Raw genomic sequence first — 27,290 nt, 5'->3', positions numbered from 1 at the left:
TTCAAAATTATGTACATTGTACATAATTACAATCTGAGTGAACTAATAGGCCTTAAAGCTATTTATACCATGCTAAGTCATGCTTAAACTAAAATAATAAAATGATAGAAATTCAAAACGTATAAAAAGAACATTAAAATAAGTAAAATACCAATTTCGTAGTCTAGACGATCTCGAATGACAAGACACCTTCACGGAGTCTTGCTCCTTATTCTCTTTTAGGGTGATCATAGGAATTACAGCACAATCTGAAACCAAAAATTATGCGCCGCCAAATGTCACTCTATTTGGCGGCGCATATTAATAAGTTAAAATTTGGATTTTGTTAAGTGATATTAGTTTCAAAATTATATACGTTATACATAATTACAATCTTAGTGAAATAATAGGCCTTATGAAGCGGCCCGTCCTAATCCATAAGGACGAATACAATAACATATGGTTACATTGCGAGGTTATGATCTCTATATGATACATTTTACAAACATTGCATTCGTTTTTAAAAGACAAATTTTCATCACATCAAAAGTTGATGGCATGCATACCATTTCATAATATATCCAACTATAAATGACTTAATAATATTCTTGATGAACTCAACGACTCGAATGCAACGTCTTTTGAAATATGTCATGAATGACTCCAAGTAAAATCTCTAAAATGAGCAAATTCACAGCGGAAGTTTTCTTTCATACCTAAGAATAAACATGCATAAAAGTGTCAATTAAAAGGTTGGTGAGTTCATTAGTTTATCGTAATCAATCATTTCCATAATTTTAATAGACCACAAGATTTTTATTTTCATTTTTCATAAATATACGTCCCATACATAGAGACAAAAATTATTCATATGGATTGAATACCTGGTAATCGACCTTAACAAGATGCATATAGAATATCCCCATCATTCCGGGACTCCCTCCGGACATGATAAATTCGAAGTACTAAAGCATCCAGTACTTTGGATGGGGCTCGTTGGGCTCGAATGATCTATCTTTAGGATTCGCGTCAATTAGGGTGTCTGTTCCCTAATTCTTAGATTACCAGACTAAAAGGGGCATATTCGATTTCGATCATTCAACCATAGAATGTAGTTTCGATTATTTGTGTCTATTTCGTAAAACATTTATAAAAGCAGCGCATGTATTCTCAGTCCCAAAAATATATATTGCAAAAACATTTAAAAAGGGAGCAAATGAAACTTACAATACGATATTTGTAGTAAAATATGCATACGACAGAACTGAACAATGCAGGGTTGGTCTTGGATTCACGAACCTATATCATATATATATATATATATATATATATATATATATATATATTAACACACATAATTGTAATCGAACAAAGTTGTATATATATTTATTATAATATATTATTAAATTGTAACTTATTGTTATGTATGTATAATGTATTAAAATTAATATTTATATTTATATACGTGTTTATTTTATTACTTATAATATCTTAAAATATTTTTATACACTATATGTAATTTAGTTATTATTATAGTTAATAACATTTCATATAAAAATATAGTATGTAATATACTTTTTAATATATAAATTTCTTTTATTTGTAAAATTAATAATTATAATAATACTAAAATAAAGATAATAATACTAATAATAATAATAACTATAATAATAATAATACTTATAATACTTATATAAATGATAATAATGTAAACTATATTAATAATAATAATAAAAATCATGATATACATAAACATAAACATAAACATAAACATAAACATAAACATAAACATAAACATAAACATAAACATAATAATAATAATAATAATAATAATAATAATAATAATAATAATAATAATAATAATAATAATAATAATAATAATAATAATAATAATAATAAGAGTAATTACTAAATCTCAAGAAGAAAAAGTTCCAAAATAAATGCCTATGGCCGGGTTCGAACCTAAGACCTTTCGTTCCACGCAAACACCCTCCAATCATTAAACCATTTGCTGTTTTCATGACTTAATACCGAAACTATGTAATATAACCCGTTTTTGGCCCAATAATTCCATCCATTTAGTTCATGTAAGGCCCAAACACTATCTTGGCCCAATGTTTTAATTTGCCCAACAGAGTTTAACATCTCGGGCCCAACTCAATTTAGTCCATTACACTAATTTAAAGGAAACCCAATTAACAAAACTAATAAACCTGATTTACTTAAGCCCGTTATTTCTCTGTCCATTTTTAAATCCCATCTGTACTTCGCATAAAAAAATCGACATAGTAACCCTACAATTGGAGCATTCATACAGCCGACATTATTATTTATTAATATCGACATCTTTATTAATCCCTCCATTATCGTAACAGTATCATTATTTAACATCACCATCATGCTCATTTCATAGAAACACCAAAGAAAAATAGTTTGTTGTTTGAGTTAATTTACGAAGAAGAAGGCAAGGGTTATAGCAGCAGTTAATAGTTATTACAACAGTGGTGTTTGGTGTTAGAAGAAAGTGGTGTTTGAGCTTCGGTCCAAACAGAAATATATCAACCATAGATAATAAGTCTTGGGTGTGTTGTAATGGTGTTGATGATCGGAACAGAAAATAATAAGCAGTAGCAAGTGGATAGAATGGGTGAAACACAAGTAGTTTAAAGGTGTTCGATGGAAACGGAAGCAAGTTCTATCGGTGATGGTTTGGTTTTTCTTTGGGATTAAGCTGAAACTGGAAGATAGATCCCGTTCGATTAGTGATAGGAATATAAAATGGGGTTTGGTTACTGTTTGAGCAAGAAGGAAACTGCAACATTGGTGTTCGAATATTTCTGGTTGTGCGGTGGTCAAGGAGGTGAGTGAAGAAGGGTTTCATTAAAAAGGATAGTGGAGATCCGGTGATGTTAATCGGGCATGAACACCACGATTTTGATGATGATGAGTGTTGTTTTAATCAAAAGAAAACAGAAATAGTTAAGACTAAAAGTGATTGTATTCAGACAGGAACAGAAGCAAACAAGTGGGTATTGAGATGTTTGATCGAAAATGGAGACAGAGAAGAAATCGCATGGTTGTTGATAGTGGGAGGTGGTGGCGATCAAGTGGTGACCGGTGGTTCTCAAGGTGATATCATGGTGGTGGTTTGAACACACCTAACATTAACGAGTAGTATTAATGTCATACCCCCAAATAGGGCCGGGAAAATATGACTTCACAATATCACAACACAAGTATGTATAAACGAGAACGACTCTATATGAGACGTTTTAATTGATAACCAATGTATTAAAACATCGGAAAGTATTATGTCATTACAATAAATGTTTTAATGCAATAATATGAATATTAAAATGCGGACTCCAAATGCAACAAAGTCTAAATAGCACACAATCTTTAGCAATCTTCACCTGAGATAAAACATGCTTAAAGTGTTAACCAAAAAGGTTGAGTGAATAACATAGGTTTAATATATATAGTTTTAGACCCCAAGATTTAGTTATCAAAAGTAAATGCTGAAGTTATGATATCGAGACGTAAACAAAGTTACCCCAGGACACCTTGAACTATCAATGTCGTTTAATCATTATTATGTAACCAAAGACCAACGGTCAAAGGGTTAGAGACGTCACTCTCAATAGCGCTATTCACAATAACTAAGTTTGCCTTTATACGTAGCAATTAACGATATCATGGTAGGGATTTAGCATGAATCAAAGCATGTCAGCACAGTTAAACAGTTTTCAGGTACTTGTGTCTAAATGTAAAACAGTTTGAAAGCAAACATGTGTCTCACCCCAAAAGTTATAAAATAAGTAATAGAGAAAGTTAAAAAGTGGGGCTATGAAGTTCACCTTAATAGCAGATAGATATTCCACGCAAGTTAAATGATCGAAGTGTTGAACACGGAGATCTCAACCTAGAGATATTATGTTCGATTAGTTAATGTCTAATAGACATAAAGTTTGTTTATTAATATAGCAAACTATATTAACAGTGACCATTTTCGAGAAAGTTATATTTATATAAATGATAATATACTTAGTGTTATTAAGTGTTACTATATAATTAGGTGTGTAAGTTATGATAGTATTAGTATCTAATTAATCAGCTATTATGTATACTTGCTCATTATATGTTACATAGATATTATACACCTATGTGATACATACATATATATATATATTCTTTATTCATTATTATACATGTATGTGTTCATAACTATATGATATATATATATATATATATATATATATATATATATATATATATATATATATATATATATATATATATATATATATATATATATTAGGTGTAGGTGTTACATATATATAAGTGTAAGATGATACACTTATTACTTTTCATTATTATATTTACTAACTAAACATAACTTACATAATACACATTCATACACACACACACGTGCATATACATACATATATACACATACATATACACGTATGTATATACTTGCATATATACACACACATTTACCTACAATATATACATGTACATACGTACGTATGCATGCATGCATGCACGTACACCATGTTCATAACTACGTTACTAATCCATAATCATAACTTTTATCATAATCTTAACCTAATCAATACTTAAAATCACAACTTTTTAACATAATAATTAATCATATTCATAACTCTAATCCTTATTATCCATATGTAGTATCCAAACGTATAACCCTAATCTTTAATACATAAACAATTCCTTTTCATAATCTATATCATAATCATTATTATTTACTAATCAACTATTATTAACCCTAATCTCACATCATCAATATTCATTAACAATATACTTATTTTCTTATTATTATGATCATGCATCCTTTCTCTTTTAAACCTAATCACCATAATTATATTTAAGTTCAACATAAAATCATAAACTTTTATCTTTCATCCTTGCTTCACTTACATAAAATCATAAGTTTTTAACATTCTATCTAATCATGTTCATTAAACCTAATCATATTAATAAAAATCAATCCATGTTATTCATGAATCTTTATCATAATCAAGATCTTATAATTACACTTTTATCTTAACATCATAACTTATTTATACTTTTTCATTACGTACTCTATATACATAACATAATACTTAACTTAATACTTTTTAATCATCTTAAAATTAATTAAATTAAACACACAATTAGACTTATAAATAACTTAAATGTAATAAATTTAAATGCATGATTAAGCTAGGGTTTATTAGTTATACCTTAGGGTTTAAGATCAAGGATGATGAGGATGATGGACTGAATCAGAAAAACAGGAACTCAGCAGCAACAATTTCAACCCACTTGAAGGGTTATCTTGGACTGTTTGTTCATGATGGCAGCAACAGAAACTAGAAAGAAAAACATAGCAATAATTAAACTTTGAAGGCTGTTATGGTGTTGAATAATACAGCAGAAACAGAAGAAAACTTACTCAATTTTTCCTGGGCAGTTTGGTTCGACAGAAGACAGAAAATAAGCAGCAGCAGTACTACCCAGAAGGGGGTCTGTTTGGGTCCTCCTTGTCGACAGAAAAACAGCAACAGGTACAGCAGGTTTAGCAGCAGGTTTGATGGCTAATGTTGATGGTGATTGGCGACTGCACAGCAAGAAAAGGAGCTGGACAGAAAAACAAATGCAGGAAAGGGTTTTGAGGGTTTTTGATCGATAAGGCAGGCTGGATAATGTCGACAGAATGTTGGAGGGAAAAACAAGCTGGAATATCGAATGGATGGCAGGAATTGTAGGTGAACTAGTCGACAATAATGGAGGGAAACCAGGAGAGAAATAGTCGACTAATCTTGCAGGTTATTGTGGTGAATAAACCTGGAAATCACGATGGCTTTTTATAGATTTTGTAGGTTTCCTAATTGCACTCTATTACTTGGAGATCAAGAACCTTAATTTGAATCAAACTAGGACTTGCAAGGTTAAGGAACAAGTTTAATTTCCTAAGAAAGAACCCTACAGTCGAAATTCTCTTGTGATCTCACGTATTTATTTCCTTTTTTTTATACGGCACTCCTTTATTTATGCAAGTATTTATATTTTTTTACGGTATTACTTATTTATTTAAGTATTATATATATATATATATATATATATATATATATATATATATATATTTTATATTAATATTAGGGATACTTTTATTTAAATACATTTTATTTATTTATTTGTCCCTAACTTTTATAAATTTTATTTGGTTCCAAATTGTTTACATATTAATTTGTATAGTTTATTACATGTCACTTTTAAGTATTAATATATATATATATATATATATATATATATATATATATATATATATATATATATATATATATATATATATATATGTATATATATATATATATATATATATAGTTTATATTATTTATTAAGTACTAGGGTTAGGGTTTATTATTTAATATTAAATGATATTAGGGTTTTGTAGTTAATAGGTAAGGTTAGGTTTAGGGTTTTATATCATATTAGGGTTTTAATAATAATTACGATCATTTAATGAAAGTATAAATGTTCGTTTGTCGAAATGGATAACAACCCTAATGATGATGCACATAATATGACATTGAAACCCTAAGGACAACTTGGTAAATTCAGAAGGGAAAAGTGAGGGTTGTTATAATTAATGATGGTAACAGGTGGTAGTTTATCGGTTGTAGTAAAGTGACGTGTGTATTGGTTTGGTTCTTGGGCTCGGTTAAACATCTACAAATGGGTTTAGATGGTGGTTTTTGTTTATTCTTCGTTTGTCAATAGCATGCAGTCGTAAGAATACATGGGGAAATAATAAATGATGGTGGTGTTTTAAGTGTTTCAAGTAGCAAGAAGTAGTAGGAGTATTGATCGACAAATGGGTTTTCATAGTTTTCTTTAATGGGTTTTGATGATAAAGGTTGGATGTATCTCCACATATCATGCATATAACATTATATATATAAATAAGAGAATAGGTAGGTGATGTTGAGTTAAAAGTCAGACAGAGACATGAAACAGAAAGTAACACGTACAGTTATAATTAATAACGAATCTTTAATGGGTGAACGAACAAAATTTTAAAAACAGTAAGATAGTACCAATCATTTAAAATCCCGTGATTAATAATAGTATCAATCAAACACAGTGAGTGAAATAATAATTATAATATAATATTAATTGATAATTTAAATGTATGATATAAATCAGAATGCAGTCTCCCACTTGTCTCAAACTGCCGACGTTTTAGTTCGGGTAATATATCGTGCTCCGTTGATAATTAGTAGTGGGTAAAAGTTCTTAGAAAATTCCAAATTTTTACAATAATCATCTTTATTTATTTTAGTCATTATGGTGTAAAATTTGGTCATTAATTTATTAAATAAAAATTATATCAACCGTCCCTCTCGATTCTAGGTAAAATATGAAAAATGTTGAAACTTATTAATTAGCTTTTAAATATATTTTTAATAAGCCTAAAATTTATATAGCTCATTTTCGGATCACCGTTTATTTTAAAATCACATAAGTTCGTTTATAACAAGGTTATTATCAATCGAATGAGTGTACCTATCATTTTCCAAATAAGTTCGAAACTATATATATATTCAATACACTTTATTTATATATATATATAGATATTTTTAAATAATAATCATTATAATATCCTATTTTTATTTTACTTAACATAAATAAATTTTAGTAACAACAACATACAATATTTAAAATTATGTTTCCAATTATTATATATATATATATATATATATATATATATATATATATATATATATATATATAGGGGCACGATACGTGGCTAAGCTTAAAATGAGTACAAACTGGATAAGTAAATGTGGACCACAAATTAACATAAAACTAAAAATAACGCGGAGGGGTAAAATCATCATTTACAAAATACGAATTACAGAAAAGAAAAAACGCTGAAAACAACAAAAACCCTAAAATGATGAACGAACAAATATCAGATCCACGAAATCGAAGCTAAGAAATACGAAAAAAACTGACGATTCTAACAACAATCTACTGAAGATCGATAGTTAAAAGAAGATTACAAGCTGAGATTACAAGCTCACGTAATGGCGGAAGATTCATCCAACAAACGGAAAAAAAGAGATGAAAATAATAAAAGAAAATCAAACGAAATTCATGATACAGGTACGATAAAATTAACGTTTTATTGATTACGTAATTTATAAATTCTGAAAAGTAGTTACAATTAAACTGATGAATGAAAATTGAAATTATGCGATTCAATAATAGGATAATATGGTTTAAATCTGATATCGATGAATGAAATTGAAAATGTTTAGAATAATTAAACTGATGAATGATGTAATAATAAGGATGACTATTATTTTAGTCGTTACATGATTGATTAGTATATGATGAACATGATATAAACTGAAATGAATGATGAAATTATGAATGTTCTATTTATGAATTGTGCTGATGTTTGAATATCATGAATGTTAAATGATGAATGATAGAAAAAATAACACAAAAATGCATATAGTATATGATGAATGAAAAAAAAAATGTACAAATAATAGTTTACATGTTATATTTTGATGAATGATAGAAAATAAGAATGTGTTATGTTAAAAAAACTGCCTATCATAATAGTTAATGATAAATGATAAAAAAATACATGATGAATTGTAAAAAAAATACATGTTAATTGTTATAGTTTATAATGAATGATAAAAAGTACATGATGAATGATAAAAAAATACATTAAACTGCTTACATTTTATAATGAAGGACAAAAAATATATACAATCATTAGATTACATGTTTCATGAAGATGAATAATAAAAAATATGAATGTCAGATGTTGAAAAAATGACTATAGTTATGATGAATTAAAAAAAAATACAGATGAATGATATGCTTAAATTAATACATAATTATAAACTTGTATGTAAAATAGCTTATGATGAATGATTGCATAACTGTTTGCAGAGATTGAAGAAAAACAGAAATTGAAAAAGAAGGATAAACATGGAAAGTTTGAAAAAGACGGAAAAAGAAAGTATGTAAGAAAGACACCTGCACTGAATAAAAAGGATATAAAGCTTGTTGAAAATGCAGTAATTAAGGTACTCCAAAATATGGGAGAGTTGAAAAAAGTTGAAAAAAGTTTGGATAGAAAAATTAATACGTTTGGTGAAGGCACAAGTAGATCAAAACCCAAAGACAATTCTGATGATGATTTTCAAAGGCCATCATTGAAAGCTTCTAATGAAAAAGGTAACATTCATCTTAAAAAAATTTAAAAAGTTAATTTAGTTTGATTTTTATATTTAAAAAAATCTAATAACTGATGTAGTTGTTATAATAATATAATAAGCAGGTATTAAACACGAAGAAGATGAAATTATAAGGTCAAGATCATCACCAAAATGTTTGTACACAACGATACAGAATATGAATGACATTCAAAAAGAAAAGATAAGGCAGATTGGATTTGGGTCAATTCTAGAAATGAAGTTCTTTGAAAATCAGATGAAACTTGGTTACTATCTAGTAAACAACTTTGATGAATGTTCATCAACATTAAATCTTAAGAATGGTTCAATTAAAATCACAAAAGAAACAGTGCATGAAGTCTTATGTGTACTAATGAAAGGATTGAAGATTAAATACGTGGAAAGAAGCAATCCAATTGATCCTGTGACTATTTCATGGAGGAAACAGTTTAATAACTAGCAAGACATACATTCAATAGATGTTGTTGAATATATGAAGGAAAGAAAAAATGCAGATGGAAAGTTCGTTTTGAACTTCCTTGTTCTTTTTGCTACTTGCATGGTAGAAGCTAACAAATGTGGAACATGTAATTTGAAGTTCTTGCCATGTATTACAAATGAGGTAGATGTATCGAAGGTTGATTGGTGTGGATACATATATGAATGTCTATTACAGAGCAAGAAGGGATGGGACAGAGGACAAAATGGATAGTATTATTCTGGACCGTTAAGTGTGCTAATTGTAAGTACAATTTCATATATATTTTACTGTTAAAATTATACTTATTCTTTATATTAAATACAATAAAAAAACAAATTGTACTTTATTCTTTGATTGCAGCTGTTGTATCTAGAAAGAGTAGAATGTGAAGGTTTCTTGAAAAATAAAAATATCTATGTGATCGAGCGATGGACAGCAGAAGAAATAAAAAGAAGGATTGATGTAGAAATGAAGAAAGGGGAATTTGGTGAAGGAAGAATTGTGAAGGCAAAAGAAAAAATTGTTAGTGATGATTTTCAAGAAAAAGGGAAACAAAAACAAATAAACCTCAAAACACCAAACAATGCAGAGGTATATTTTTTGTATATGATTTTTAATGAATGTTAAATGTTTGATTAATATTTTATCAATTTGACAAAAAAAAATTATTTATTTCTGACGATTTGTGGCTGTTTTGAGATGAATAAAAACTGTTTAATGAATGTTATGATTGATAAAATATAAAATTTACAGGACTATCTTAAGTGTTTAGAATTGAGGTATCGGCGCATAGTTGAAGAAACAAATGAAAATAACAGTGTGTTAACAAAAGCAACAAAGATGTATCCAAACAATAAGGATATAGATGAATTTGAAAGAAAATTTACAAGTTTGTTCAAGCAAGAATCTGAGGCAAAAAAAAGAGAAGAACCTGCAACAAAAGAAGATTCTAAACAAAAACAGCAAACAACTGCAACTACTTCACTACAAATCAGCAATAATGGCGAAAAAAATCTGCTTTGAAACCTAGAAATCTGTATGCTGAGATGAATCAAAACCCAAGAGCTGAATCTGAATCAAGATTAAAAAAGAAATCATTGGATGGAATAGAAACTCCATCATTCAAACTTTTGACTGAATCCGAAGATGATGACATCATATTAACACCATGGAATGCAATTGTAGTTGATCACAAGAGTGAGCTCACACAAATGGAAAAAAGAAATCTTAACATTCATGTACTGTTTTGCTAATGCACCAGAGTAAGTATATAAAAAATAGATTATGATTAATGATGTTATTTTTCATAAATCATATTTATAATTTATATTCTTCATAAATAATTATATTTATAATTCATCATGTTTGTTCATTAAAAGAATAAAAATTTGTCATTCATCATGTTTGCCATTCATCCATGTTTGCCATTGACCTTGATTGTCATTTAATCGTGATTGTCAATCATCATGTTTGTCGATCATCATGTTTGTCATTCACTATGTTTGTCATTGATCATATTTGAAACAAAAAATTACATACATTTATGAAATTTAGCATTTGATAATTTCATGTTTATTTACTGTGTAATAATGATTATTTAACTCAAAACAGGGTAGTTGTATTCAGCTGCATGAGCGGGAAACTACTAAACAGGAATGAGATTGCAAGCCTACTTCATCAAACGGACTTATCAAACTCAGTCATTGACTGCTGGTCAGCAATATTGAACATGGAAGCAAAATTGTATACAAAACACAAAGCGACAAGATATATGTTTCCAGCTTCAATTTTGGTATGTCATTAAAAACCTATTTAAAATAAAAAAGTCAATGATTTTGTAGTAACAGCATATAAATTGTTTAAACTATGAAGACAGAAGATATGTTGGATTTGCGTGCTTACAAGGAAGAAACATATGTCAAATTCAGAGAAAAAATTGTTCACCAGACAACATGTGATGATATAGATTACAAATTTTCTGAAGTAGAAATGGTATGATAAATTGATGTAAAAAATGTTAAAAAATTATTAATATTTAATGAAACATATTAACTAATGTAAAAGTTATGATTGTAAAATGCAGGTTTTCTTCCCAGTATTTGTTAGTGGACTAAATTTCTTATTGTGCTTCAATCTAACAAGCTTACATATTGATATAATAGACCATAGCTACTTGGATATGCCTACTGATGAGAAGTATGGACTTACTCCTGATGGTTTGGTAAGAAAATTAAATAACAAAATGAATATAAAGTCTATTAATGATGAATGAGAAAAATTAATGATAAATCATAAATTTATGAATGATGAATGATAAATGATGAATGATGAATGATGACAAAAAAAAAATATAATTTTTTTTGTGGGTTTGGCATCATCTTATGTCTGAAATAAGTAGAGATATCTAAAATTATTAAAATCATTTATAAAATGCATAAATACTTGTTCTCGAGTTATCTGGGAGAATTCAAACATATCAAATCAGATTTGTTGACAAAATCAGAACCAAAGAGAAAGGTATTCAAATGGAGATCAAATGAAATGGATCCAGCTTACAGTGTGTTAACGATGAGATATATGGAGACATATGTGTGTGGTGATTCATGGGATTGTTATCTAGAAGATGAAGGCCAAGAAAGGGACATACAGATTGAGAAGCTGCGCAAAAAATATGCTGCAAAGATAATCATTAGTGACATCAACATTATTAAGGATGATGTTCTCAAAGAAATGCATTGCTTTCATAGTGCATACACAGAGACTGAAAAAGAACAACTGATGGATAGTGCAAGAATAAGATGCACAGAAAATAAGTGAAAACTTTTTTGACAAATGTGTAGTGAAAACATGATGAATAATATTTTTATTTACATGCATGTATTAAGATTTTTTTTAAGAAATTTAACTGTTTGAGTTTAATTCACACAAATACAGTTATGTTATAAAATAATAAGTGTTGCTGATGACTGTTACTTTAATGTGAAATTATGTTTTATAGATAAAAAAATAAGTGCTGCTCATTAAATATATACATTTTTTAATATTCATTAAATAATTTTTTTTTATCATTCAGCTTCTTTTATAAGGTTTACACAAAGAAAAGATGTAATGTAGATTGTTAAATTCATCATTCATGATTCATTATTCTTCATTCATCATTCATCATTCAATAATCATCATTCATCATTCATCTTTCACTATACATCATTCATCATTCATCATTCATCATTCATCATTCATCATTCATCATTCATAATTCACTATACATCATTCATCATTCATCATTCATGATTCCATCATTCATCATTCATTATTCAACATTTATCATTCATTATACGTTTTCTCATTCATATTGACACAATTATTAGTTTTTTTATTGTCATAAACTTGAACTTATATTTTGATCATGAATAAGTAAATAATTATTATTTAAAACATTATTCATTCATTATATCATTCATTAAGCATTAAAAAACATTACAATACAGATTTTAAAACCAAGATACAAAAGACGATAACATAATTATCTAATAATTCATCTATAATGCTTAATAACTTCTTCCATCTCATCCTTAAGAAAGTTTATTTTACTCTCTTCATATTTCATCTTCTTCAGATTTGCTTCCATTCTCATGTTATTAAGCTCAATCCTCTTTTCACAGTTTTCGAAGACTTTATTTGGTTTTGCATCTGCTGAAATTTTATGATAAAATTCATTATCAACAATCTTCTTATAACTTTCTTTCACGTCAATGATGCTTTGATAGATTTTTTGATAATTTTTGTGCTTCTCATAAAGCTCGCTCAAGTTTCTTTTCTTGTTGTTGATGACCTTCACGGTTTTGACAACGAATTGTTTATCCATTTCATTGTATACATGAAATGGTGGAATCAGAATTTCTGGAGATGGTGAATGTGGTGGAGATGACGAACGTGGTGGAGATGACGGCTGTGCCATATTTAGGGTTGGGTTTTTATTAATTATTAATACAGTATTATGGTTTTGGGGATAAACGATGAAACTATATATAGAGAGAGAATAAAATATTTTGAAATTCAAAATATTTTAAAATTCAAAATATATAAAATTCAAAAAATTTTGAATCCCAAATTTTTTTTAACTGATCCAATACTTTTATAAATATATTTGGAGTATTAATAAAAAATTCAAAAAGAAACAAAATAGAAGTCACGTGATCCAACCTCACGTGACCATCACAAAAACCCCAATTTAATCATTTATTCAATTTCATACTTCATTTGTCACTTGTATAGCTCTCTCTCTTAAAAAATCTCGATCAAAAAGAAAACCCTAATTAAAAACAACTAGAAGCTCGAACTGCTTAAAATAGATTGAATCTCTGATTAAAGAGAAAGCTCAAAAGAAGACGAAGCAAAAATGGAGAAAAATAACGAACCGGAAACCACAAAAGGTAGTAACCACAAATAAATTTTGTTTAATATATAAATATTATACTAAAAAAATGTATTCGTAACTGTTTATTTGTTGTATATTTATAGATAATCTCAAAGTGAAGCTTAAACTAGGAAATATTGCAGGTATATTAATTATTATTAAATACATATGTATATTTTTTTTATAATTAATGAATGATGATTATAATATTTATTAATGTTGTTTATCATTTTTTATCACATAAAAATAATAGATTAACAGGATGCATGTGCTTACACTATATATTTAGTAAAATGATATTATTTAGGTTTGATGTTTGATATAGAATGCTTAAAATAAAAAAATATTTAGTAGTAATTATAATGAATGATGAATAATGAATGATGAATAATCAATTATTTGTTGATAAATAATGTGTTGATGTTGGAGTTTTTTGTTACCATCAGCTACAATAATGGGAAAAAAAGTTACTGAAGAGGAATATGAAAGTAGTGAAAATAGTAACACGGAGGAGGAGAATGATATAGAAGAGCAATGTGAAAAACAAGCTGATATTGATGAAGGTACAGAATCTGAAGATGAGGAAGAAGAATACAAACAAGGTAAGATGAAAAAACAACTTAATATCGACCTAGAAATTAAATGCATTATAAGTATTTGATTATAAATAAATATTAATAAAGTAATGGAAATTGTTTGATTAGTTAAAAATGTTTTGATGAATGATAAGTGCTTGATTAATGTTTAATGAATGCTCAATACTTCAATTACAAAATAAATATTAATCGGTTTCAAAATTAAATGTACTTAATCATTAACAGATGAAGAAAGCAGCACAGACGATGATGCAATGTACTACGTTCAACAAAGGAAAATTGGAAAAAACATTAAGCGATCAAGATTTGATGCACGACTTCCAAACAAGAATGCAGGTACATATATATTGTTATGTTTGGATAATTCATCATATATTTTGGAAATTAATTATTTCTCATCATAGAATAATTTAAATTAAAAAATTATTGTTGAAAATATGAAATACAGATAAATCTGCTAAGAGAAGGAAAATGGACAAAAGAAAAACGGGGAAAACCAAAAAAACCAAAAGAATAGTGAATGAGGAATCCGAACAGTTTAAGAAACTGAAAACCAGGATGTCTCCAAGAACATTGTGCTTGGTTATGGAGAAAATGATGAAGGAACAGAAGCATAGAGTTGAGTTATTAGGATTCAAGAAACTGCTAAATATGAATATAAAGGAAATTCCGAAGAAACTTGCTTATTTCTGTGTCAATGCTTTCAACCCTGAAACAAGCCAAATGGAGTTTGAAAAGGGAACAATTCTTATTACAAGAGAAAGTATCCATAGGTTGTTTGGATTTCCAATGGGTGTAAAGCAGATTATGGTATTCAAAAAGCCTCCAAAAAATAATACAACAAAAAGCATTTGGAGAAGACAGTACGCAGGGATAACAGATGTGAGATTTAAAGAAATTCACGATAAGATGGTTAGCTCAAATGAAGTTGGAATAGAGTTCTTCCTAAACTTCATTGTCTTATTTTCTACAACCATGGTGGAAATCAATCAAATGGGAACCGCGAACCAATTATTAATTGGCAACTTTCCAACTGTAAAAGATGTAAGTAAATATGATTGGTGCGGTTTTATTTTAGAGCGGTTGATAAAGAGCAAGATATTGTGGAGCCAATCAAACGAAACGATATGGTTTTCAGGATCTGTCATAGTTTTAATAGTAAGTACACTATGTAAATAACATTCTTCATTATGTATATATTGAATAAAAATAAAAATATTGTAAAAAATAAATGATGAATGTTAAAAAATTTAATGATTAATTAAAAAAATTTATAATTCATAACCCATATTTTATCATTCATCATCTCATTTTGTATCATTCATCACTCACACAAAAAAAATTTCATTCATCTTGTTTTTATTCAATACATTACCTCCCTATGATCATTCATTTTGTTTTATATGATTCATCAAAACATAGTAACTAAAAATCATGGAAACTGATAATGTAAAATTACAGTTGCATTATGTGGAAGCGATAAGGATTGCAAACATGGAGTTACCGAAGAAAGGTACGACATTATCGATTTGGACAACAAAAATGTTGAAACAGAGGGAAACAGAAGAAATAAAACAAGAAGAATTTGGAAAAGTGGAATTTGTGGACATAGCGAATGAAAGAGACGATGAAACAGAGAATGATGAAGAAGAAGAAGAAGAAGAAGAAGAAGAAGAACAATAACAAGAGGAAAACATAGCAAATGAGATAGCGAATGAAGAAAGTGAGGAATCAAATAATCGAAGTGATGAAGCTGAAGAACTTGAGAAGGTAAAAAAAAATCTTTCATATTAAAATTTAAATTAGTAAATACAATACAAATAGAAATATAAAATTTCAGTTTATATACATGATAAAAGTTGATTTTGATACAATGTTTCATGTATATAAAAATCATATTGTATTAAACTGATACTTTAATATAATAAAATGTAGGAATGTGAAGATGGGATTGAAAATGACTTAAACCTGATTAAAAAGGTTGCAATCAGAAATAAAAAGAGATTAGAAAAATTCCCAAATAATCAGAAGATTCGGTTGGGGATAACAAAGATGATTGGAGTCTTAGATGATCCAGAGGAATTTTGGTCAGATGAAAACACCCCAGAAAAAAGGAATGATGATTATAAAATGTCACTAATAAGGGATTTTGAAATCGAAAGTGAAGAAGAAAATAATAATGATGATGGAGAAAAAGAGGTGCAGGAAACAAGTGCAGAGAATAACATAGAAGCTGAGAATGAGCAAGAAGTTGAAGAAAGGGAGGTAAAAGAACTAAAGGGAATAAACTGAAACAATACAAACATTGTTTATTATATGATGAATGTTAACAATGAATAATTCTTTATTTCAGGTGAATGCTGACCGTTTGAATGAAAAGAATGTTGCTAGTGAATAAAGGAATAATGTGATTCATACAGAGGTAGATAAAAAAATATTAGTAAAAAATAACAAAAATAATTATTAATAATATGATAAAAACTATAACTATAATCAATATTTATTTCAGGTGAATACTGAAGAATTAGATGAAGAAGTTGATGCTAGTGCACAAGTGATTGTTAAAGAAGTTGAAGAAAGAAGAAAAGAGAATACTACTGAGGTAGATAATATTAATGAAAAAATATCAAGAATAATTATTTATAAAAACAATATGATAAAAACTATACTATAATCAACGTTTAAATTCAGGTGAATGTTGATGCTAGTGCACAATTGAATGTCAAAGAAGTTGAAGAAAGAATACAAGAGAATAGAACTGAGGTAGATAATATTAATGAAAAAATATAAAGAATAATTATTAATAAAAACAATATGATAAAAACTATACTATAATCAACGTTTAATTCAGGTGAATGTTGATGGATTGAATAAGCTAGTAGATGCTAGTGAACAGTTGAAAGTTACAGATGTTGAAGAAAGAAATAAAGAGAATAATAATGAGGTAGATAATACAAATGAAAAATAGCAAGAATAATTATTTATTATATGATAAGAGCTAACTATAATAAATGTTTAATTAAGGTAACTAATGAAGCATTGGATAAGGAGGATGGTAATGAAAAAAATAAACAAGTTGAAGAGGGGGTTGTTATGATAGCTGAGATCCTGAAAGATATAAATGAAAATGTAAATTGTAGCGACCCGACAAAATCGTCATTGACGGCGCCGTCTACTTAGGTCCAGTTACGTGGTCATAAGTCTTTAAAAACAACGTTTGACCAAAAGTATGTCGCATTCATTTCAAAAGTAAAGATGTTTCAAGGTTTACAAAGTAGTTCGACAACTAGTTACATAACAAAGTTTAAAGCACAATTGAAACATATACGATAAAATTTAAAAGTAGCCAAAAGATGCTCCACGTATGCATGTATACTCGACATCCAAGCAAGTATCAAAAGTAATGAGCGGAAGCATGTATCACAAAACGTTTAAGGACCTGAGAAAAACATAGAAATCTGTCAACGAAAACGTTGGTGAAATCATAGGTTTACGTAAGTACAAGTGAAACACAAGATTTGCAACATTGATATAATAGTAAACCATTCCAAAATTTGTTTCACGAGCACCCAATTATCAATGCTTAACATTCCTTCCATAGAACTCCATCACAATAGTGTTAGAGCATACAATGTTTCTCAAAAATATATTTCATTCGTAGACGGTAGCGAAACGCCTGAATGAGAGTTTGTCAAACCCATATGGCCATATAACATAAGTTCTCGCTTACACCCGGCAAGTGTAACTAATGATAATCGAATTGAGGATTTTTGTTCAAACTCGTATGTAGAATGTTTGTTTTCCTGTACTTGTGTTCACTTAGTAAAAAGAAACGTTTATGTTTTCTCATCCCAATTGTAAGTTCAAAAGAGTAAAAGTGGGACTATTATCTCACCTTGAGTGCACGTATGTAAAAGTACTTCAACAAGTAAACGTGTGCAAGAACGAATGCTAGTATTGACCTAAACAAAAAGGTTTGTATCAATATCGGTAAACACGGTCGGTCAAAGCGTTCAATTAGTCTTATGGCTCGTTAAGACTCGATTATAATAGCATGTGAATCAAATTGTCATGTTTCATGCAAGGTACAAGTATAAAAGCATGTTAGAATGATCGCATAAGTATTATGTTAAGTTTGATTAAAAGTCAACTTTGGTCGGGTAAAAGTCAACGAAAAGTCAACATGTTCGGGTCGGGTCCCGAACTATTTTTCTGAGGTTTTTAATCATATATGAGCATGTTAGAACAAGTTACATGTGAATCAGAGGTCCATAGCATGGCAAACTTTTTTCATAAAAATGACCAAACCAAACAGAATCTGGTAGTGTATCTGGACGGCATCCAGATTTGCTGGACGGTGTCCAAAATTGAAGGCCTGGATGGTGTCCAATAATCTGGACGGCGTTCAGATCTGTATCCAGACACTGTTTTGCTGCAACAAAGAAATGCACGAACCAAAACTCAAACAATCCCAATTTATGACCCGCAAACAATCAAAACATGTATCTTATATCATCGGGAAGGTATTTTGACGAGGAAAATAACTAAACACATTTCAACAAACAATTTAATACTTGCAACAACCCAAATCACATTCAATGCTCATCATTTAATGCATTCAAGTTCATAAATGCAAATCAATGATTCGGGCAAACAATTTACATGAATGATATGTCGTTTCGAAGATAATTAGACATACAATACAACTAAACACTTACTAATAACATCTCATGTCATTCAAAGCATCAAAGGTTCATTTCAAGTTCATCAAACCCTAACCCAAATCTACCAAAATCAATAATCAAGTTTATGAAGTTATCTAAAGCAACCCACACATCAAATTGAAGCTAGTGATACTAGGAACACATTTAATACTTGCACTTTATCATAACAACAACATTAAATCATCCAAAACTCAAAATCAAACACACACTTTTCATGTTCATGCTAGTTACACTAAAACAACGAAATCGAGCATATAAATCATATATTCATGTTAGACTTGAGCCATAGACACTAACTAACAACTTTATAAGTTAAAAACATCAAGAACACAAAATCTAGTGATTTTAGAAAGTTACCCAAATGTAATGAAATCGGTATGGAATCGAAGAGGAAGTTGCAAGGATTCCAAAAACGCAATTTGTTTTGATGGACACTTGCTAGAACGAAAATAGATGATGAATCTTTGGATTTGGAGTTTGAGATAAAATGGAGGAAGTAGTAGAGAGAAAGAGATGGATGAATGGATGAGAATGAATGTTGACCACTTTGACCTAGTAACATCTTTGGTCATTTGGCAAGTCTAGTCCCTCTAGTTTCACTTGGTGCATGAATTACCTAAACGAGATAATTTAAAACGCGTATTAGCGGGAGATGTTATAAATATATAACGAACTTTAAAATGAATAAACGAAAAGTAAACGAAAAAAGGCGGGATGTTACATAAATGATGAAGAGGGCATGAAAGGAAAAGAGAAACGAGAAACTCGTTTAGCAGCAGTGTACAAATCACCCTGGTATGAACGACAGGTGAACATCAAAGCAAAAGTTGAGAAGGAAGAGAAGAAAATTGCAAGATACTTCAAATCTTTTCTGCAGGATGATTAGTAAGTATACTTTTATATATTATCATTCACGTATTAAAAAAACACAACTAAAAGTTACCAGAATAGTGACATATATAATGATAAAATTAACATAATTTCGGATATCTATTTTTTTTCCAGCGATTTTGTATACACTTGTGATTATCCAGTAGCATGTTTCCCAATGCCCATGGCTAGTCTATTCTATCGGATAGCTGTTCATGCACCAGTAATTGATGTTTGGTCATCAATCCTGAATGATGAAGAAAAGCATGCTTCAGATAATTCTCCGAAAAGATACTTCATGCCAACAAGTTTTATTGTAAGTTTTAAAAAAATATTCAATCATTTCAATATAAATGAATAAATTAAATGAATAGATATCATTCATGATTTATTTTATATCATATGTTTGAAAATATTTTTTATAATTTATAAACTAACTTGATATTATTCACCATGTAGAGAATAGAGATGTTGATGAAGAGTAAGCCAACCAAATCAGACCAGGAAGAATTCAATGCCAATGTACTTAATTTTGTGAAAGATGATGAAGGAAAAAGGAATTTCAGTTCATATGATCTGGTATGAAAAAAATGACAAATAAAAATTATATATTTACATATTTCATATTAAAATGAAGAATTATATTTCATATAAGCTGATATAAAAAAAAATCAATACAGGTGATGTTTCCAATCTGCAAATCTGATCACTTTTATCTGATCTGTGCACACATGAAGACTGGAATCCTTGATGTGATTGACAATTCAGGAAAAAAAGTTATATACGAAAACAAGTATGGCAAAATACCAACAAATGTGGTAAGTAAACTATGAAATGTTACTTCAATAACTATATATAATTGCATATAGTTTATGATGAATGATAAAAACAATATGAACATTATATGTTAAAAAACTGCAGATAGTTATGATGAATACTAAAAATACAGATGAATGATAGAAAATATACATATTACTGCTTATAGTATATCATGAATGATAGAATATTAGGTGTTAAAAAAACTGCGTATAATTATGATGAATGATAAAAAGTATAGATAAAATTGATATTGATTAAATTATTGATAACTATCGTGTTTAACTATAGGTAGTTTGTTTTACTAAAATTTTTAATACTTAACTAAGAGAATATATTGTTTTTAGGGATTGATTTTTAAACAGTATCTAAAAGATCAAGGAAATCCAATTGAAAAAATGGGATGCAAAGTAAATGTGGTACCACTGGCATGGAGCACAAAAACAAACGATATAGACTGTGGTGTTTTCGTGATGCGTCACATGGAAACATACATGGGAGATCCTAAATGGAAGAGTGGTTTCTTTAAAGAAGGACCAGCTCAAATAAAACAGTTAAACGAATTAAGTGTGAAATATGGAGTGAAGATTTTAACACATCCTACCAATAAATCTATGAATGAGTGGATGGAAAAGTACAATACCTATGAAGTAACTCATTCAGAAAAGGAGAAAGAAGAGAACCTAAAGAAAGAAGAGAAGAATTATAAAGAGACAAATAATTCAAGGTTTTAAAAAAAGGTCAGTGATGTCTTGGAATAGAAGAAGAATTCAGGTGATTAAATGAAATATTTTGGAACTGTGTTTTGACGAATAGTGAATATCAATGTCTTAAACCAGTGTTTGTTTGATGCTTATTTTGTACAAACTAAATGTTTGTTTCCTGATTGATGGAAAATGGAACAATGAATGATATGTTTGGTGAATGATTGAAAGTTTTATGATGAATGTTTGTGATATGTTAGAAAAATTCATAAACGATGAATGATAGATTGAAAATGAGATATAAATGATTATGAATTTAAAATAACGATAGATTATGATTCATGATAACAAAAATGGATTATTAGATTGTAATATTATGAATTTAAACTAATTTTTTTAAAATAAAATGATTTAAAAAGTTATAAATGATTACTTAAAACATACAGTAATTGTACTGTTACAAAATGATTTTAGTAATCATAACGATTCATCTTTTAATTTTGATAAAAAAACTTGAGAAGATGAATGATAAAAAAGAGTTGATGAATGATTAAAAAACAAGATGAATGAAAAAAGGATGTGATGAATGATAAAAAATTAAAATGAATGAAAAAAGAAGATGATGAAGGACAGTAAGTTGAAAACAAATAAGGTGATAAATGATGGAAAACAATATGAATAATAAAAAAAAGATGATGAATGATAAAATAGAGATGATGACTGATGGAAAACAATATGAATGATAAAAGAAGATGATGAATGATAAAAGTAGGTGATGAATGATGAAAATGTTGTAATGAATGATAAAAATGAGATGATGAATGATTAAAATGACAAGATGAATGATTAAAATGACGTGGTGAATGATTAAAATGACGTGGTGAATGATAAAAAGAACGTGATAAATAATAAAATAAATCTGATAAATAAAAAGAAAGAGCTAAGAATGACTAAAAACAAGATAAACAATATAATGAATGATAAAATTTATGACAAGTGATTAAAAAAAGATGAATAATAAAATGCTTTAATGAATGATCCAAAACTTGAAAAAATACCTCGTAATCTACTTTCACAAAAAATTATACTAAAAAGAGTAGCAGTATAAAAACATATAGAAAATTATAAAAAAAGATAAAAACATTAACAATTAATCAGAATCAGAATCTTCATCTTCATATGCAAGGTCTTCATCATCTTCCTCACTTTCGTCTTCTAATTCAAAATCAATGACATTTTTTCCTTTATTCTTTGAATTATGTAGTTGAGTGAGGTCAGTAGTACAAGTCCGAACATTGTGACCATGAATTCCACAACGCTTGCAAGCACTTGTCTTAACATGTTTCTTAACAACCACTTCTTTGGAAGACAATATCCGATTTGATCTATGTTGACCTTTGTTTCTAATATTCTCTGGAGCACGGATATTCGAATTGACTGGTTTAGAGAATCCCCATAGTCTATTAATATGTTCACCTCTAGTAGATGTAGAAGGCTCATCAGAAGTAGAACCAAAAAAATCGCAAATTAATACATCAAACTTATCTCTAAAACTAACAAGTTTATCTAGATCATCTCGACATAAAGAGGAAACCTTCCTAAGCTTGTTGAAAACGTGATTGATAATCTTTTTGGATTCAGACTTATCATCATAATATACGAAAATGGAATTAAATGTTTCAGATACCTCCTTTGACCACCTCCTCAACAAATGAACCATAGGGATAGCAACAACATCATGAACATGATACATATAAAATATGTGCCTACATAAACGACCTTCACGTGTAAAAAGCAAACACGAACAGCTGGCTTCAGCAGTTTTAACATTAAAAGTAACCTAAAAAAAAGAGGAAATTAAAAAGTTAACAACAAGATGAATAACAAAACATAATGAATGAAAAAAAGATGAATGACAAAAAAAGATAATGAATGAAAACAGATGAATGACAAAAACATATAATAACAAAAAAAATATGATGAATGACAAATATACCGAAAGAAAAAAATAAATAAATTAAACCTAAAAAATATTAAAACAAAAAAAATGTAAGTAATCAGATTAGGAAAAATTTAAAAAGATATGAAGTGAAAGCTGACCCTATATTTCCAGTTTAGACGAGGAAGAGGAAATTTCTCTTCAATTACACATAATTGTTTGTCTTCATTCTCTCCAATGGTTGAGCTGATTTGCACATAAGAGATAGAAGACTGAAATATTTCTTCTTGAACTAACAGAAACATGGTTGGTGTATAAAAATCCCTAGCATGCAACTCAATTAGCTAATTGGTAACACAATTAATAGATCTATTATCCATTTCAAACTCGAGAACCGTGTTGTTATGGCGCTGCTTTTCAACTACAACATCGAATCGTGAAAAAACTCCACCAATTTAGAATGCTTGTTCTTGCATTTTATAAAGAATGAATTTTCACTCTCACAAAGTGATGACGTTCTCATCAATCCAGCTATTGGTGTATCTCGGAAAAAACACGGTATCCACTTCTCCTTCATAGCATACATATCTTTAAACCAATCGACATCATGCAAGCCAAATTCATCTAAAACATGTTGCCAACACTTTTCAAACTTTTCAGCATTCAACTCTTGATTCCAGAATATGTTGTTCATTTGCTTACAAAAATCTTTATTTGAAAACAACTCACGACCAACCTATAAAACAAAAAAATAATATAAAACAAATGAATGATATCAAAACATGAATTAAACTAGAAAATTTACCTTTTTTCAAGTTTTTGACTGATATGCCACATACATACCGATGCTGCGCAGTCTTAAACTTTATTTTAATAGCCTCCAACATTGCTGGGTCTTGATCAGTGGACACTAAGCCCGGTTCAGTCACAAAAACTTTGAGAAAACAATCAAGAAACCAACTAAACGATTCTATGCTTTCACTAGCTAATAAAGCAGCTCCAAAAATAACAAGCTTCTTATGGTTATCAACTCCAGTGAGAGGTACAAAAACCATGTTATACCTATAATAAAAAATCAGTAATAAAAAATCATGTAAAAAAACATAAAAATTATAAGATGAATGATAAAAATAAAGTATTTCAATCATTCAGTAATGTTTTTAATGTTTAATGAATGATATTATGAATGAATAATGTCTTAAATAATAATTATTTAGTTAATTTATAATCAAAATAAAATGCAAGTTTAGGATAAAAAAAGAAAAATAAGTAATCTGTCAATATGAATGAGAAAAATCAATGATGAATGATGAATGATGAATGATGAATGATGAAATTATGAATGATGAATGATGAATGATGAAAAATGAATGATAAAAATAAAGTGTTGAATGATAAAAATAGAATGATAAATAACAAAAATAATGTGATACGAATTACAGAAAACTTACATATTTGTACCATATGTAGCATCAAAGCCAACAATATCACCAAACTCTTTGTAGTTCAACTTAGAAATATTGTCAGCCCAAAAAACCCCACGTAAAAAATCATTATGATCACAGTAATACTCGACACTGAAGTTAGGTAAAGTATTTTTCTTCATAAGCAGTTGTTCAATAGCAATATGTGCATCAGTATCACCTAGAGATTGGATCAAATCACGATGAAAATTATTGAAATCTACAGGCAAAGGACCAACATTATCAATACCACCACTAAGAGCACTAAAAAGTGTGTGAGCTTTAAATCCACCCATATTTGATATAGTACTGAGTTTGAAAAGAAATTTCATGTGTTCAGGATCCAACTTCCTCCTTTTATTCAACAAATTCCTATTCCTTTCAGTTATGAGTTTGTGACTATGCCCCTCAAAAAACTTAAAAATAACAATCTTACCCTCAATAAGTTTGAATCTAATGCAAGCTTCACATTCAACCTTAATACTAGAAGATTTACGGTTAGACACTTTCCTACGCTAATGCTTTCGCTTTGCAGGTTTATCAGGAATGGAAGAATGAGGATCAGGGGCAGATTGAGATGCATTGACAACAGCAGGTGGATTAACAATAGCAGGGGGAACAAGAGCTTTTGGGGCAGGACGACCTGCCCTATTACACCTATAAACTTGGTAAATAACTGAACCATCTTCATCTTTATTTTCAGAAGCTTTCTTAATATTGAACCCAGCAGCCTCAACATATAAGTCGTAAAAATATAAACAATCTTCCCATGATCTAAGCACGGAACCAATAACAGGATTAAAATGATCTGGAACATTAGGAAACCACAATTTCTTTCCATCAGGACCTTCATCCTCATAAGAAGACAAAAAATGATTTCTACAGACAGAGTTGGTGCCTATAAAAGAAAAATACAATAAAAATAGTTATAAATTACATGATGAATGATTATTGAAGAAGCATGAATGATGAATGATGAATGATGAATGATGAATGATGAATGATGAATGATGAATGATGAATGATGAATCATAAATTATAAAGAATGAATGATGAATGATGAATGATGAATGATACATGATGAATGAGAAAAAAAAATGAAACATCATAAAGTTTACGATGAATAATAAAAAAATTCATACAATAATTAGATTAAAATGTTACATTTTGATGAAAGAAAAACAAATTATGAATGTTATATATTATAAACTGCCTACAGTTATAATGAATGATTAAAAAATACATAATGAATGGTACAAAAGTACATGAAACTGCGTATAGTTTATCATACAACACAAACAAAAACAAAAGAGCACTAAAAAAGTCTATAAAAAACATTTATTATACAACAAAACTCTAAAAAAGTAGATTTCACTGATCAATCAAAACATATATATTAAACAAAAAAATTACATTTATCATTGATCAAAATGCATATATAATTCATATGAAAAACAATAAACATAAAAAGAGACTGGATGAATGATAAAAAATATCAGATGAATGATGAATGAAAAACTTTCTAGAAAACGTATCAGGAATAGAATCAGCAGTTGATTCATTAGACGAATTGGTAATAACATGAACTGCAAAAAATGAAACGAACGACGTATATCAATTAAACCTAATTTTAAACATAAAACTAATTTAAGTAAAACAAAAAAAGAGGATACGAATGAACGTAACCATCAGATTGAGCAATTGAAGTTGAATCTGCGATTGAAGTTGAATCCATGAGTATATGTTGTAGATTGATGATGAAGACGATGAATATTGATGATGAATAAAGAGATCGAAAGTAACAGGATGAACGATTGAAGTTAAAAGTAGAAATTACAAAATTAAGAATGAACGATTGAAATTGAATCTACGATTGAAGTTGAATCGATGAATATATGTTGAAGATTAATGATGAAGATGATGAATATTGATGACGAAGAGAGAGAACGAACAGAAGAGGAATGAACGAGGTGAAAAGATAAAATATACCAAAATTAAAATGTGAAATTCTGAAAATACCCCTTCGCATTTTTCA

At 28.6% G+C, this 27,290-nt stretch overlaps 3 protein-coding genes across 3 annotated transcripts; 2 read left to right on the top strand and 1 right to left on the bottom strand.

Moving 5' to 3' along the window:
* The first annotated feature begins 8,072 nt into the window (after positions 1 to 8,072).
* On the top strand, positions 8,073 to 9,705 carry LOC139843017 (uncharacterized). The gene is made up of 3 exons (XM_071833105.1): positions 8,073 to 8,151; positions 8,959 to 9,246; positions 9,350 to 9,705. The coding sequence occupies exons 1-3, from the start codon at positions 8,073 to 8,075 to the stop codon at positions 9,703 to 9,705; spliced, it is 723 nt and encodes a 240-aa protein (XP_071689206.1).
* Positions 9,706 to 9,821: 116 nt separating this feature from the next.
* LOC139904552 (uncharacterized) lies at positions 9,822 to 10,797 on the top strand. The gene is made up of 3 exons (XM_071886471.1): positions 9,822 to 9,987; positions 10,087 to 10,317; positions 10,480 to 10,797. The coding sequence occupies exons 2-3, from the start codon at positions 10,195 to 10,197 to the stop codon at positions 10,747 to 10,749; spliced, it is 393 nt and encodes a 130-aa protein (XP_071742572.1). The 5' UTR covers positions 9,822 to 9,987; positions 10,087 to 10,194; the 3' UTR covers positions 10,750 to 10,797.
* A 12,206-nt stretch (positions 10,798 to 23,003) lies between these two features.
* Positions 23,004 to 25,551, bottom strand: LOC139843016 (protein FAR1-RELATED SEQUENCE 5-like). The gene is made up of 5 exons (XM_071833104.1): positions 25,244 to 25,551; positions 24,632 to 24,854; positions 24,244 to 24,528; positions 23,954 to 24,136; positions 23,004 to 23,693 (listed from the first exon to the last, which is right to left on the bottom strand). Exons 1-5 carry the CDS (start codon positions 25,549 to 25,551, stop codon positions 23,004 to 23,006), a joined length of 1,689 nt encoding a protein of 562 aa, XP_071689205.1.
* Between the last annotated feature and the right edge of the window lie 1,739 nt (positions 25,552 to 27,290).

The sequence above is a fragment of the Rutidosis leptorrhynchoides genome, chromosome 4 (assembly GCF_046630445.1).
Source record: "Rutidosis leptorrhynchoides isolate AG116_Rl617_1_P2 chromosome 4, CSIRO_AGI_Rlap_v1, whole genome shotgun sequence".
In the NCBI taxonomy this organism is placed as follows: domain Eukaryota; kingdom Viridiplantae; phylum Streptophyta; class Magnoliopsida; order Asterales; family Asteraceae; genus Rutidosis; species Rutidosis leptorrhynchoides.
Note: the sequence above shows the minus strand (reverse complement) of the source record. Positions and strands in the feature narration are given on the sequence as shown.